At 38.3% G+C, this 14,005-nt stretch overlaps 1 protein-coding gene across 3 annotated transcripts in view; it reads left to right on the plus strand.

Moving 5' to 3' along the window:
* The window catches only part of LOC136676277 (coronin-2B), a 49,548-nt gene extending 35,821 nt beyond the window's left edge, over nucleotides 1–13,727 (plus strand). For all 3 annotated transcript variants that reach the window (XM_066653144.1, XM_066653146.1, XM_066653143.1), the window contains 10 exons: nucleotides 3,768–3,884; nucleotides 5,059–5,208; nucleotides 5,484–5,648; nucleotides 7,294–7,410; nucleotides 7,877–7,981; nucleotides 8,535–8,631; nucleotides 8,827–8,939; nucleotides 10,407–10,497; nucleotides 11,390–11,529; nucleotides 11,881–13,727. In XM_066653144.1, coding sequence (XP_066509241.1) covers nucleotides 3,768–3,884; nucleotides 5,059–5,208; nucleotides 5,484–5,648; nucleotides 7,294–7,410; nucleotides 7,877–7,981; nucleotides 8,535–8,631; nucleotides 8,827–8,939; nucleotides 10,407–10,497; nucleotides 11,390–11,529; nucleotides 11,881–12,042 — 1,257 coding nt within the window. In that variant the 3' untranslated portion in view covers nucleotides 12,043–13,727. The remainder of the gene's footprint in view (nucleotides 1–3,767; nucleotides 3,885–5,058; nucleotides 5,209–5,483; nucleotides 5,649–7,293; nucleotides 7,411–7,876; nucleotides 7,982–8,534; nucleotides 8,632–8,826; nucleotides 8,940–10,406; nucleotides 10,498–11,389; nucleotides 11,530–11,880) is intronic.
* The last annotated feature ends 278 nt before the right edge of the window (nucleotides 13,728–14,005 follow it).

Below are 14,005 nucleotides of genomic sequence, written 5' to 3' on the forward strand. Positions count from 1 at the left end.
TATCTTCTCCAAGCCTGCAATTTTACAGAAAAAGGGGAGAAGGTAAATACATTTTTAAATTATTATGAGAATGTTGTAAAGCAAAGTAACACGATTAACTTCCAAGATATTTTTTTTTCCTTTTTCTATTTATTCATTCAACATTATATTTAATACAACTTTCGTCCAGATTAACAACTGTTAAAAGAATGCTCTTGTGGATGGATCATGCATAGATCTATTGTGTTGGGTCCCATTTAAGAGAAATAAGTCAAAACAACCTTCCAATATACAGTAATGAGGGAAGTCCACTCTAGCAGCAGACAGTACTTGGAACTGCCCTGCATCCAGCAGTCTAGACTCTTTCCAGTGACACTATAATTATTATAATCACCCAGACTCTCCTCATAGTCTTTTATACGACTCACAATAATGGCTGTTGACTGAATACATTAGCATCCAAATCTGTGTGTGTGTGTGTGTGTGTGTGTGTGAGAGAGAGAGAAAGAGAGAAAGAGAGAGAGAGAGAGAGAGAGAGAGAGAGAGAGAGAGAGTGAGAGAGAGAGAGAGAGAGAGAGTGTGTATGTGTGAGACGGACGGATGAAGAGTGTATCTGGTGTGTCTGCTGTTCATTGGAGTGAAGCCAATGGTGTCTGGCCAAAACATCTGTGTCACCTCTCTTTTCCCTAATCTGTCCTCTCATGCTACATTCAGAATAAAAAATGATCAAATGTAGGTAAAGATAGATGTAGCAGATTAACTTGTTAGACAGTGGATGGTTTGCAAACTCTTGTCTTAGTAGATAAAGAACGAGGCCCTTACTTAAGTCAGTATTAAAGAAATCAGCGATTGATTGTTAACCACACTTTCATGCAGTGCATTCCTGATTTGTATCTGTAACTTAATGGATCTTCAATGAGAAAGTTCAACATAAGCATTTTCTCGATCACGCCTCCAGACTGACTGTGACAGATTGAAAGCACATCGGGGATTTGAGAACAACATGAAGGAGCTAATCCCGGTTCTGTATTTTTCCAAACACTAAAGTGAATAATGAGTGGCTGCTTCCCTCCCATTTTTCCAACAGAGAAACTTTAGGAACCAACAACCCACAACAAAAGCTACTGTCAGAAATATGAGCAATGATCTAATTTAAGAATCTTAAAATAATTTGTATTGCATGAGCAGGAACAATACCTTATTCACCACATTTGAGACTCAAGATATTGTTTGGAAATCTATGTACTAATATATTAAGAATTGTGGAAAGTTTACAATGTGTATATATATATACAGGGCCAAAATATATTGCTTATGACTGTGTATGTGTATGCAAACAAGAAAGGAATAATATGAAGTATATGTAAATGGTTCTTGCAGGAATATGAGCATAAAATGGGTTAATAAAGTTGTGAGAAATAAAAGAAACATATATTCGTATTTAGAAGTGGGATGTATTTCTCTCAGGCCCTTTGTCCTTTCTCAGTGATGGGTTCTCTCAGAGGAAATCACTATGTCCCACAGTATCCTCTCAGACGGCCACATCCTGCTGGACCTCCAGTCTCCCAGCAATTCTGACCCTCTTCCTTCACTCCAGCTGTGTGTTTTCACTCTGCACTGGAGTATATAATCTCTGTATGTGGCTGTGTGGTTCAAAGTCTACTGATGCTGTATGAGCTTCACTGAACCATGTCAAATTCATTTCACATGAAGTCTGCTTAGAAGTTCGCAAGTGTGCCTTTGAATTGAAATGAAATGAAGTGCACTGAAGTAGTGAGCTCACTGGTCAGTCTCTGTACTTGTGTTTGTGTATATTTTTGTTGCATCACTGTGAATAAAATTAGTACAACCCATAATAATATGCAGAGCTGTCATACACTGATGTATAGTCTAATATGATTTCACCTAATGAGAAACCACAGCAAAAGATGGATATTCCAACAACACAATAGAAGATTCCACACAGTGATTGAAAACCCAATGAGATGTTGTTTTGTAGTGATGCAATGTTGTGAAATAAGGGGAGAATAAAAATGAAGCAGCTAATTTATTACTTTAATCATTTTAAGTGTAAGAAATTATGACGTGAAGCACCACAAGTAAATCGAGCCTGAATTCATTGTGTTGTCTTGTTGGAATATTCCTCTTTTGTTGTGGTTTCCTCTGGTTAGTAAAGACGAGAAATAATTACGAGTGTAAGCCATTTGTGCATGTGATCAGTTCCTTTCGATCCTCAGTGTATTTTTATATTTGAATATAAATTCCCTGCTGGTTAAAGCGTTAAAGGAAACTGGATCTTAAAAATACTGTATTTGGTTGTGGTTAATATGTAGTGGGTCTGTCAGGTTGCTGTGTTTTGTCTGGGTTAGACCCAGCAGGAGGGCATCCTCTCTGGAAATGTCCCTTCTGGGCGTTGTCTGGTGCTGTTGTGAGATGATGTTGTTAGTCTTGGAAAAGGATGTTTCGTCATACACTAAGGTTATGATTTGAAAATGCTTTGATTTTAGTTGGTCTAAATATATAGTGCATTAGAAACACAAATAATAGTCTATAAACAATCAACCTGCATTTAAACTGCACTGAGGATGATCTTTTTTCAAAATGTAGCAATACGTTAAAAACAAATAATGGACCGAAACAAGTAAATATATCTATAATAATGAAAGTATAGCAAGCAAATAAAATACAACCCAATTATATTATTATTATTAATATTATACACATAATTCTCATATTATAACATGCTAGTCTTTAAATCCATTGTTCGTCTTTGCCATTGTGTTGCTGTCCTGTGGGAAACGAGAAGAATTTTCAATATTAATCTGTGAAAGTCTATAAAACATGCCCTAGAGCAACATCTGTGCCAATTATATACAATCATTAAAAAAACTAATATGGTTTTCCTGACATTGTGTGACTGTTGAAGGACAGTAGCAACTGGAGACTTGCTTTAAGCTTAGTCCTGGACCACACAGCATTTTGATTTGTGATTTTCCATTGAAAGGAGGATATACTCCAAGCCTGATCCCTGTCTGGGAACCTCCCATTAAACTTTAGGCCCTGTTTCTCAGAAGCATCTTAGTATAAAAGTCATCTTAAAGAACCAAATCATTATTGATTATGGCATGCAGGTCTTTGCATATGTTATAGGCATAGGTTAATATGCATTGATATGCGTATGAATTAATTATTTTAAATTATTATATCACCTTACAACAATCCATTTTCCTCTCTATCTCTCAGCAGCAGGTCTGCGTTTTTTATGACAGAGGTTTGTGATGGAGACTCTTTAATAACAGGCTCCATCAGCACCCACTCATGCACAATGTAAACTACAAATCCCAGAGGAACACAGAAGGAGGTCAATGGACTTAAGTGACATCAAACATTCATGGCATCATGACCGACATTCTGGCATTGTAGGATATCAGGGGGTTCTGACCGCTGTGGAGGAGCGCCACTCTGTGGACATGACGGTGCATTGCAGTGAAGAAACGCCACTGTTCTTGCTTTCATTGGAGCGGATATCTCTGGGCTTGTGTAATTCTAATTTAGAGAGAGAAAATCTATCAGAATGAACTGGTTATTTAAAGCACTATTATTTCTGCAGTTTGCTTTGAATCGATAAACTGACAGATTATTATTGTGATTGTGATTATTATATATCTTATTGTGAAATAAATGTGTACATTTAAACATTTAAAGATGATAGAGATGAAAGAGAGAGAGAGAGAGATGAAAGTTCATGTTCATAGACCAAATGAAAAGTGACTTTTACTCTTACGTAGGCCGGCCGCATCGACCCACACCACCCAAAGGTCTGTGGTCACCAAGGCAACGTTCTGGACATCAAGTGGAACCCTTTCCATGAAAACATAATTGCTTCCTGTTCTGAAGACTCTTCTGTGAGTAAAATTACAGCCCTCACCATGTAGATCCATTTACTACCACCATTCACAAATATCCAGGTCACCTAGTGTGAATTTAAATGGTCATCAGTCAAAAACAATAGTATAAATAAATGGAAACATTCCTAGAGGACAGGGAAATGTATACTTTCCAGAAAATATGGAATAGTCAAAAACCGTCACATAATCTTAATCACACTGACACTGGCTTCACAATAATTCATCATCATTACAATATCAAAATTAATTTAGATATTTTGTGCCCTAAGGTCCTAAATAGAAGATTTTTTTTTAACATTCATAAATATTTATTCGTTCATTATCTGTAAACACTTAATCCAGTTCAGGGTCGCGGTGGGTCCAGAGCCTACCTGGAATCATTGGGCGCAAGGTGGGAACACACCCTGGAGGGGGCGCCAGTCCTTCACAGGGCCACACATACACATTCACTCACACCTACGGACACTTTTGAGGCACCAATCCACCTATCAACGTGTGTTTTTGGACTGTGGGAGGAAACCGGAGCACCCAGAGGAAACCCACGCAGACACAGGGAGAACACACCAAACTCCTCACAGGCAGTCACCCGGAGCAGGAATCGAACCCACAACCTCCAGGTCCCTGGAGCTGTGTGACTGCGACACTACCTGCTGCACCACTGTGCCGCCCACATTCATAAATATGAAGCTGATTAATCAATATTAAGTATGGTTTTGTATCTCCTAAAGGTTATTTTAGGACCGATTAAAAGATGAAAATAAAAACTCCAATTAAATCTTTAACACAAACTGCATGACCAAACATTATAATATGAAACCATGTCATTTACCAGCTGGCAGCATGCCATGTCCGCCGTCACAAATCCTGGGTGCATGTATTAGTGTGTCATATTTGTAATATTTGGAAAGTCGCTCTGAAAAAAAGATAAGCTCTCCATATTACCACTGTAATCCTTTAAATCCCAATGCATCAGCTGCATAGAATATTTGCTGTTTTTCTTTTGTATTCCTCTTCACTGTTGGGCTAGTGCACACAAAGCTGAGGAACTAGAATAAATTATCATTATTCTGGACTCAGGGTGGCCACAGATTCTTCCAGCATGATCTCACTGACTTACTGTGTTGAATGTGTATCTGTGTGTGTGTGTGTGTGTGGGGGCGGGGGGAGTTAGGTGCGGATATGGGAGATTCCAGACGGTGGTTTGAGGAGGAATATGACTGAAGCCATATTAGAGTTGTACGGTCACAGTAGGAGAGTGGGGCTAATAGAATGGCATCCCACCACCAGTGGTATCCTCTTTAGTGCTGGATACGACTACAAGGTAAATTACAACGTTCACTACAACAGATCATTTAGTTGTTTATTGTGCAGTGTGTCCCTTTAATTAAAAAGGGACTATCATATTTAAATGATGTCATACATGTATCTACAAATAAACATAATATTATACTATTAAAAACACTATTTCAATTGCCATTGAACAGGTGCTTAAAAAATATGATTTTTACATCAGACCACTCAAAATTAATGTATATTCATCTTAGTAAAATCATTCTATAAGTAAGCATTGATGTTAGTCTTCATTTTACAATGTAGATTTTGATATGGAACCTGGAGATTGGAGAGCCAGTGAAGATGATTGACTGCCATACAGATGTTATCCTCTGCATGTCCTTCAACACTGATGGAAGCCTGTTGGCCACCAGCTGCAAGGACAAGAAGCTGCGAGTCATTGAGCCTCGCTCTGGACAAGTGTTACAAGTAATAACCTTACTCCTTTTCGACCTTGACCGGCCATGGAGGAGTAACACCCATTCTAAAAAAAATTCTTACTTTTGCTACATTATGTCTCTGGTATCTACAGGCCTCTACAGATCTCACCCCAAGCGAGGTCATTATGGTTTACACTCCCAAAATTCTCCTGTCACACAGTACCAGCAGAGCTTTATGTATGAGGAAAGAGAAACACTAGACTAACTGTTAAATGGTCCCAAACTTGAACTATACTTTAGTCTTTTCAAACAGCTTCAAAAACCAATGACTCTGTCCTGACTTGCTTCCACATTTCACCAAAGGTCACCACAAGCTTTTAATAATTTAGTGTCCCATATAGGTCATTTCGCTACTGGAATGAATATCCATTGGACTGACTCTATACTAAGAATACTGGGCCAGAAGCACACGCTGTGGGATAACTGGTTATAGCAGGTGCTGTTAGGGGATCACATGAGATTACATTCAAAGAGGAATAATCTACTCAAACTGGAAGATGTGCAGTTTGTTAGATGGTAACATTTTCAAACTGTAGCTGAGGCATTGCAGGAAATTAATATCACAACTTGGTAAAAAAGTGACTGTATGCAGTTTGTAATAGTATGTTTGTGTTAAAGCTAATGCTTTAGCTAATGCTAACGTTTTTTGCTATTATTGAAAATACACAGATCATTCATTCATTCATTATCTGTAAGAGCTTATCCAGTTCAGGGTCGCGGTGGCTCCAGAGCCTACATGGAATCATTGGGCGCAAGGCGGGAATACACCCTAGAGGGGGCGCCAGTCCTTCACAGGGCAACACACACTCACACATTCACTCACACTTTTGAGTCGCCAACCCACCTACCAACATGTGTTTTTGGACTGTGGGAGGAAACCCACGCAGACACAGGGAATACACGGATAAAGCTTGATAGCACAAATTGACAAAGATATGCAGTGAACGATCACTAGTTTAGAAACACCTATCTTGTATCTACACTCATTGTCCATTTTACCAGCTAAACTGAACACAGGAGCACTTTTTAGTCCTACAATTACAGACTATAGTAACATGTTTTTCTGCAAACTTTCTTATCTCCATTTCACCTGCTCTTCAATGGTCAGGACCCCACAAAACGACCACAGAGAAGCTATGAATTGGGTGGGGATCATTCTCAGTGCTGCAGTGACACTGACGCGGTGGTGGTCTGTTAATGTAGGTTGCGCTGGTTCAGGTGGATCAGACACGTTGGTGCTGCTGGAATTTTTAAACACTGTGCCCACTCACTGTCCACTCTGTGAGACATTCCTACCTCATTGGTCCACCTTGTAGATGTAAAGTCAGAGACAGTAGCTTATCTATTGCTGCACAGTTTGTGTGGGCCATCCTCTAGACCTTCATCAGTGGACACAGAATGCTGCCACAAGACACTGTTGGCTGGATATTTTCAGTCCCGCGGTGACAATGAAGGTCTAGCAGCCCTGCTACCCTGCCTGTATCCCTTAATGTGTAAACGAAATATGTCGTATTAAATTGTATGCCTAAATGGTGATAAAGTATGACTAAACCAGCACTGAAAAAATATCCAGAATCTAAAGGCAGACATTTCTCAGTCCCTCCATCCTCAGATGTGTTTACTGTATTGGGCAGGAGGCAAACTGTAAGAACCATAAGGTGAACCGTGTGGTATTCCTGGGCAACATGAAGCGCCTCCTGACAACTGGAGTGTCCCGCTGGAACACAAGACAGATTGCACTGTGGGATCAGGTGAGGGACACACCCTGGCAGGCGTGTGTGTGTGTGTGTGTGTGTGTTAAATTCCCTGAACTAAGAATAAGCTGAGAGGATACACTATAAATGCATTAAGTCCTTTGTGTCAACAGTCCTCTAGTGTTTTCACACCTTTGGAAGCCTTTGTTGTTTCTAAAGGAATATTCTTCCTTAATGTAGGGTTGCCACAAATACATTTGTTTGCTTAATTATAATAGAGTAGAGAAAAAAAAATCTTGATTTTTATTCTTTAGTTTAGTCCAATTATTATTCTTTTGCCTTTTTCTAAATCTCATTAAATTACTCAAAATATAATGGTTAGGTGTCAGCTTTATCTTTTAAATTACAGGAGGTTCTAAGTTATATGCTTAATATGTTCAGTGACCATATTTTTTTATATTACAGTGCTTTTGTGGTTAATTTCTAACTAAACTCTTTATCATTAAATACCTCTGCTCCACAGGAAGATCTGTCCATGCCAATAATAGAGGAGGAGATAGATGGTCTGTCAGGACTACTGTTCCCTTTCTATGATGCAGATACACATATGCTGTACCTGGCAGGCAAGGTAAGCTGTAAACATGTAACACATTAAATTTTAGTGATTCAGATATACAGTGTGTCAGATATAGTGTTACCTTTCAGTTCATTTGCTTTGTGTTGGTGTATTATATTTATTATCTGTGGAAGTTATGAACACATTTGAATTATGTTACTTTATTTAATTCCTTTTTTCCAATGCACCACTAGCATGAGGCCTCACTAAAGTGATATTCTGATGCATTATACATGACTACAAAACACATTACTGTGCTGTGATTAAATATGGATGATTAATATAATGTGGATGTGATTGATAAAGAAGGAAAAAGTTGTTAAAATCCATTCTAATTTAAAGAACTTACATGTATTGAAACACAGCATTTCTATATTTTCATGCTGCACAATATGTGGTTATTTGGTGGATTTAAGAATGGAATATAAAGCATGTCTTGAGAAAATGTCAGGAACATTTCTCTTTTTATGTCATATACTCCCTGCACACCTAGAAAAACAACAGACATGTAATTGGTCATGAAAGGACTAAAAGTGAATACAATAACTGGTACAATTCATTTCAGGGAGATGGAAACATCCGCTACTATGAGGTCACTACAGAGAAGCCCTATCTGCAGTATCTGATGGAGTTTAGGTCTCCTGCCCCTCAGAAAGGACTTGGTAAGCTCAAATCTTTTGGTTTTTTGGATCGTCCACCAGACTCAGTGTTGGACAGTATTAGTGTGGACCAATAAGAACTTTCAATAACAAAGAGTACACAGAGTGGAATGTTTTGTGAGTGCAGAGACTGATGTCCCTGTTCTTATTTCTGTAAGGTAGCACACCTCAGTAACATTCTCTTGTTTTGTGTTTTAGGTGTCATGCCCAAACATGGGTTAGATGTTGGAACTTGTGAAGTTTTTAGGTTCTATAAGCTGGTGACACTGAAAGGACTGATAGAGCCCATCTCTATGATTGTGCCAAGGAGGGTGAGCAAATGTCAAACCACTAACTAACATTAACAATTCTTTCCACACTGTAGACAGAAATGTACTATGTATTTTAAGGTTTTGGACTTGCCAAACATTTAAATTCTCCTCACAACGTTATACATATTTATTGATGTGCTCAAATTTATATCCCACCTAGCAACAAAGTAAGAATCACTTACGTACTCGTCAGTATTAGTGTATTATTTTTTGACAATCTGAACATTTTTCATGTATGATTGGCCATGTAAAAATTAATTATACAGTGCTGGTACACAATATCTTAGAATGAAGAAGAAATGATATGAACAATTTAATAACAATAATAATATGCCTATGGTGTAAGGGGCCAAGAAACTAGCATTTGCAGCTGTGTATCTATCTGATGTACTTATCAAATAGTATTGGTTAGATCCTGAAGGACATTGGAGGACCTTTAACATGACTCTGCTACATTGCGGATGAGGTTTGGTTTGGTTTGGTACAATAATGCTATATTTATTTCCCAATAAGAATGAGTCCAACTTGGATTCATTGGCCCTAGCTACTCCCAGAAAATATACTAAATTGTAACTGTGGAGGCACTATTAAGGCTATGTTTTCAATACTGTGTCATATTGAATTGCAGTTATATTTATTAAGTTACATTGATTCCAGGCTTTTAAAAATAATTTGTTATGAAAAGGTTAAAAATAAGCCCAATATCCCATATTAAAATTTATAAAGGTACACACTTGGACACAGTTTCTACCTGAACACTAACTTTTAACTGACAGTGTACAGATCAAACATGATTAAGCTATAATTCAACTGGGACTGCTAGAAGTAATACTCATGTCAACATGGCGAATCATATATACAATTTACCTTTACATGGCCTTTCCCTTGCTATATCAGATTAAATTCTCTCTTCTATACATGTGGTTACAGCGTATTTGCCTGAGGCCTCATAGGTTCATACTGGGCTGGCATTGTGACTGCTATGCTAGGCCTGTTTGTATTAGCACAGGGAATAAACGCTAGCTATGTAATTACTCTGACTCAGAAAGCCTGTCTCAGTCTCTGATCATTACAAATGCAGAGATGCTAATGTTAGGGTAAAGCTCATTTCACACACAAACACATTCATAAGGGAGTGGTAGCCTGTCTCATCACCATAAGGGTCTAGAGGCAGATAGGAATAAATATAGCCTACCAATTGTGCTGAAATGTGTCCCCTTTAGGTCTCATCACATCCTCTGCACTAGAAGAAAAATCATAGCATTTTAGCACCTAGCTATGTGTCATTGCACCATGACCTTCCCTCTGAAAAATCAATAGATCTGAGAGAAACTGAAGCATTCCCTGAAGATGGAATTGTTTAGTGATATTAATCTATTCTCACATGCTGAGCAATTGAACTGTGCACTAAGTGAAAATTAATAAGGCATTACGGGCATGTTTTAAGCGAGTATGTTCTGTTCACAGTCTGAGACGTATCAGGAGGACATCTACCCCATGACTCCAGGAACAGAACCTGCTCTCTCTGCAGATGAGTGGCTCAGTGGCACTAATCGAGGTGAAGCTCTCTTGCTTTTACAAATATTTTCAAAGTAGCTCCCTGCATGACTTCTGTGTGGCACAGGATAACTAGAGATAACAATCCTGTGTCATCTTTCTGCTGGATGGGGAAATCACACACAGTGTCACTGTGACTTACAGACATAAGACACACAGTGTCACTGGTCAATAGTTAATGGTTTTAATATTAAATAATAGGGTTTCCTCCGGGTGCTCGGGTTTCCTCCCATAGTCCAAAAACACACGTTGGTAGGTGGATTGGCGACTCAAAAGTGACTGTAGGTGTGAGTGTGTGAATGAATGTGTGTGTTGCCCTGTGAAGGACTGGCGCCCCCTCCAGGGTGTATTCCTGCCTTGCGCCCAATGATTCCAGGTAGGCTCTGGACCCACCGCGACCCTGAATTGGATAAGCGGTTACAGATAATGGATGGATGGATTGATGCAATGATTACATTTGTGTTGTAGACATTGTGTTGTGTTGTAGATATTGCTACACCTAATTGTTATTATGATTCGTAATTTGCCCTGCAATTTAGTCCAGGACTAGTTTTAATACATGTTCAGAAGACTGACATTGTTCAGAATTGTCCAAAATTTAAAATTTATCACTCCTAATGTAATTTTGTCTGGGTATGTTTAGCCCTAACTGTTTAGCTAACAAGTACTAGAAGCTTCCGTTTATAAAACTGGAGAAAAGTAAATTCAGAGAATGTTCAAATAGCAATCCTTTATAAAGTGTCAGTGACCCAAAAAATGCAAATCTGCTTGAGATCACTTGCAGCTTAAAATGATAAAATATTACATTTAGTCATGCAGTTAGAAGAATGTCTAGAATATATATTTTTCCATTCTGTGAAATTACACATGATGATGTGGATGTCTGGCTCCAGGACCAGTACTAATGTCTTTGAAGGAGGGCTACAGTAGGCCCAGTAAGCTGGTGTTCAAGGCCCCAGTAAAGGAGAAGAAGAGTGTGGTGGTGAATGGGATTGACCTGCTGGAAAATGTGCCTCCCCGCACGGAGAATGAGGTGATACTCTCTGCTTGCATGGAATTAATAGGACTTTTTACAATCCTGTAATGAAGCGTTATGGCAGTGTGCTAAAAAGCAGTGTGTGGGTGTGCTCTATATATAGCTTTTTGTTGTTTACCCCTTAAAAGAACAGTGCAACCAAACTGCAAAAAATGTAATTATGATATATTTCTTTTGATGATGTGTACTCACCCCTAAAGCTCTGCTCCAATAATGTCTATGGTGAGATTTCTTGGTTTCATGCAAGTCTAGTACAAACATTGCAGACCATAACTATCAAATAAAATACATTGATATATTTTGGGTGGAACACTTGTGTACTAATACTCAGTAAATTGCACTCTCCAGCTCTTGCGGATGTTCTTTAGGCAGCAGGATGAGCTACGGCGGCTGAAAGACGAGCTAAGTCAGAAGGACATTAAAATCCGGCAGCTGGAGCTGGAGCTCAATAACCTGAGAAACAGTCCAAACATCAATAACCGCAACAACAACAATGACAACAGCATGTGACCTGGAGGCAGGCCACTGAATCTTCTGATAGAATAACTCACATCAGACCCTCAGAATCCAGGACTGCTGAATTTCCACATGGCCAGCCTCTTCTACATCCTGGTAGCCCTCACTCAATCCCACAATGCTGAACATTTGTCTCCCACCGAGCAGTGTCTCACACTAACTCCAAGTCTTGATGCCTTTAAAGCCATGTCAGCAAAAGAGACTCTGTTGAGGCATTGGTCACCACCTCACGAAATGTCCTCACACATATGGCCTATGTTGACTGGTGTTTGACCAGCACAATGGATACAAGGCTAACGCGTATACACAGTACACAGGGAAAGTAGTTTAAAGGAACATGATGTTATGTATAATATATATGCAGGGCTTCTTTCTATTTTAGTTTATTAATTCTCTATTAATTGTATCCTCACACTTTCACATGCTGTTTTCCAGGCCCTGTTTCCTCTCTATACTGGATGTTTTGCCTGCCAGACTCGCAGGGCTGTATGGGAGTGGCTTTGAATGATGATTTTGGTACAAGCCATTAACTGTATTATCATTAATGTTTTATGTTTTTTATGAATTTATAATTGTAATTATTTATTTTGTTGTGTGTTTTCTTCAATTACTTATTCGCAATAATGGCACTCATCTCATGTTTATAACCCTGGATGTAAAGATAGAGATCAATAGCTAGTCAACCAAATATGTCTTATAAACTCACATCAGCCATCTTGTTTTTTTGTCACTATATTTTAAAGAAGTGTTTCAGAGAAAAATCTGTTTTACACAATGTTCCGCTTGATGTAGCTGATCAACCAAAATATTGTTAGTGTTCAAAACAAACTTATTTAGTTTATTTCACCATATTCAATATATGTCTAAAATAGAGGCCCATAGGATTCAGCCGTACATTGAGGTTTTTAAGCATTTGATTTTGGTATTCCATGTTAAGCTCTTCTGTGCCCAAAACATCACTGACAAGTCTGAACAAATCCTTAATTAACACCAGGGTGGGTTAAGCAGTTTGACAAACGTTTGGGGGCTATTTGTTTAACAAGAGATGTCTTGGCTGATCAGCTACATCTAGGGTAGGTGAAAACATGTGTCAGTAAGTCTGTGACATTGTACATGAATATCTAATAGGTGTATGATCATGAACAGGCTGAAAATATAGCATCTCCTGTGTTACCATCAAAATCACTTCCAGTTCTGTTTTTACAACCAAGGAGCAATTCAGATGCCAACACAAGAACTGACTTATTGTGTCTTTAACTGAAATGATAAACTGGATGGTTCAAGATTATATTATGTCCGTGATTATATACACAGTGCCAAGTTCATATAAAAAACACTGTGGACACCATGTAGAAACCTTGGATAACATTGCCATTTTTGTACAAAGTCTTAGAGTGTAATCACCTTCTAATGATGCACATTAACACTATCTAATCTGAAACACGAGTTGTACAAACCTCCCCCAGTTAATCGCAGTTATGAAAAATGCAGTAATAAAAGTGTTTGGGGGTCCAAACAAATATCTGAATGGAAAAAGGAGATTGTTCTTAATAGTGAGATAAATGTGACTTTATCATTAGGATTAAGAGTATTGCCATTTTCATTCTAATCATTCGATGTGCAACACTTGACAGAAATTAGGTGGTTAAGCAATCCTTTACCCAGTATTTGGGGTGTTTCTGTAGCCTAATGCTAGTAGGAAGTTTCTTTAAAAGACATTGGACTTTGGCTCATGTCGGAAATACTTCATTGGAGTGAGTTACATAAATTGTCCTAGATAAGTTTATCATAACAAGTCTTACATGATATTTAAGTAAACTAATGTAAGTAATAAGGAACCCTCAACATTATTTCAGTTGCTTTAATGATTTCTTCTGATCATATTCCTGCTTATGATGCATTGCAAGAAAAGATCTATCCAAGTCTTTATTTTGTTAGTAAATAGCAGGCCTGACTT

This window comes from Hoplias malabaricus, chromosome X2 (genome assembly GCF_029633855.1).
Source record: "Hoplias malabaricus isolate fHopMal1 chromosome X2, fHopMal1.hap1, whole genome shotgun sequence".
In the NCBI taxonomy this organism is placed as follows: Eukaryota; Metazoa; Chordata; class Actinopteri; order Characiformes; family Erythrinidae; genus Hoplias; species Hoplias malabaricus.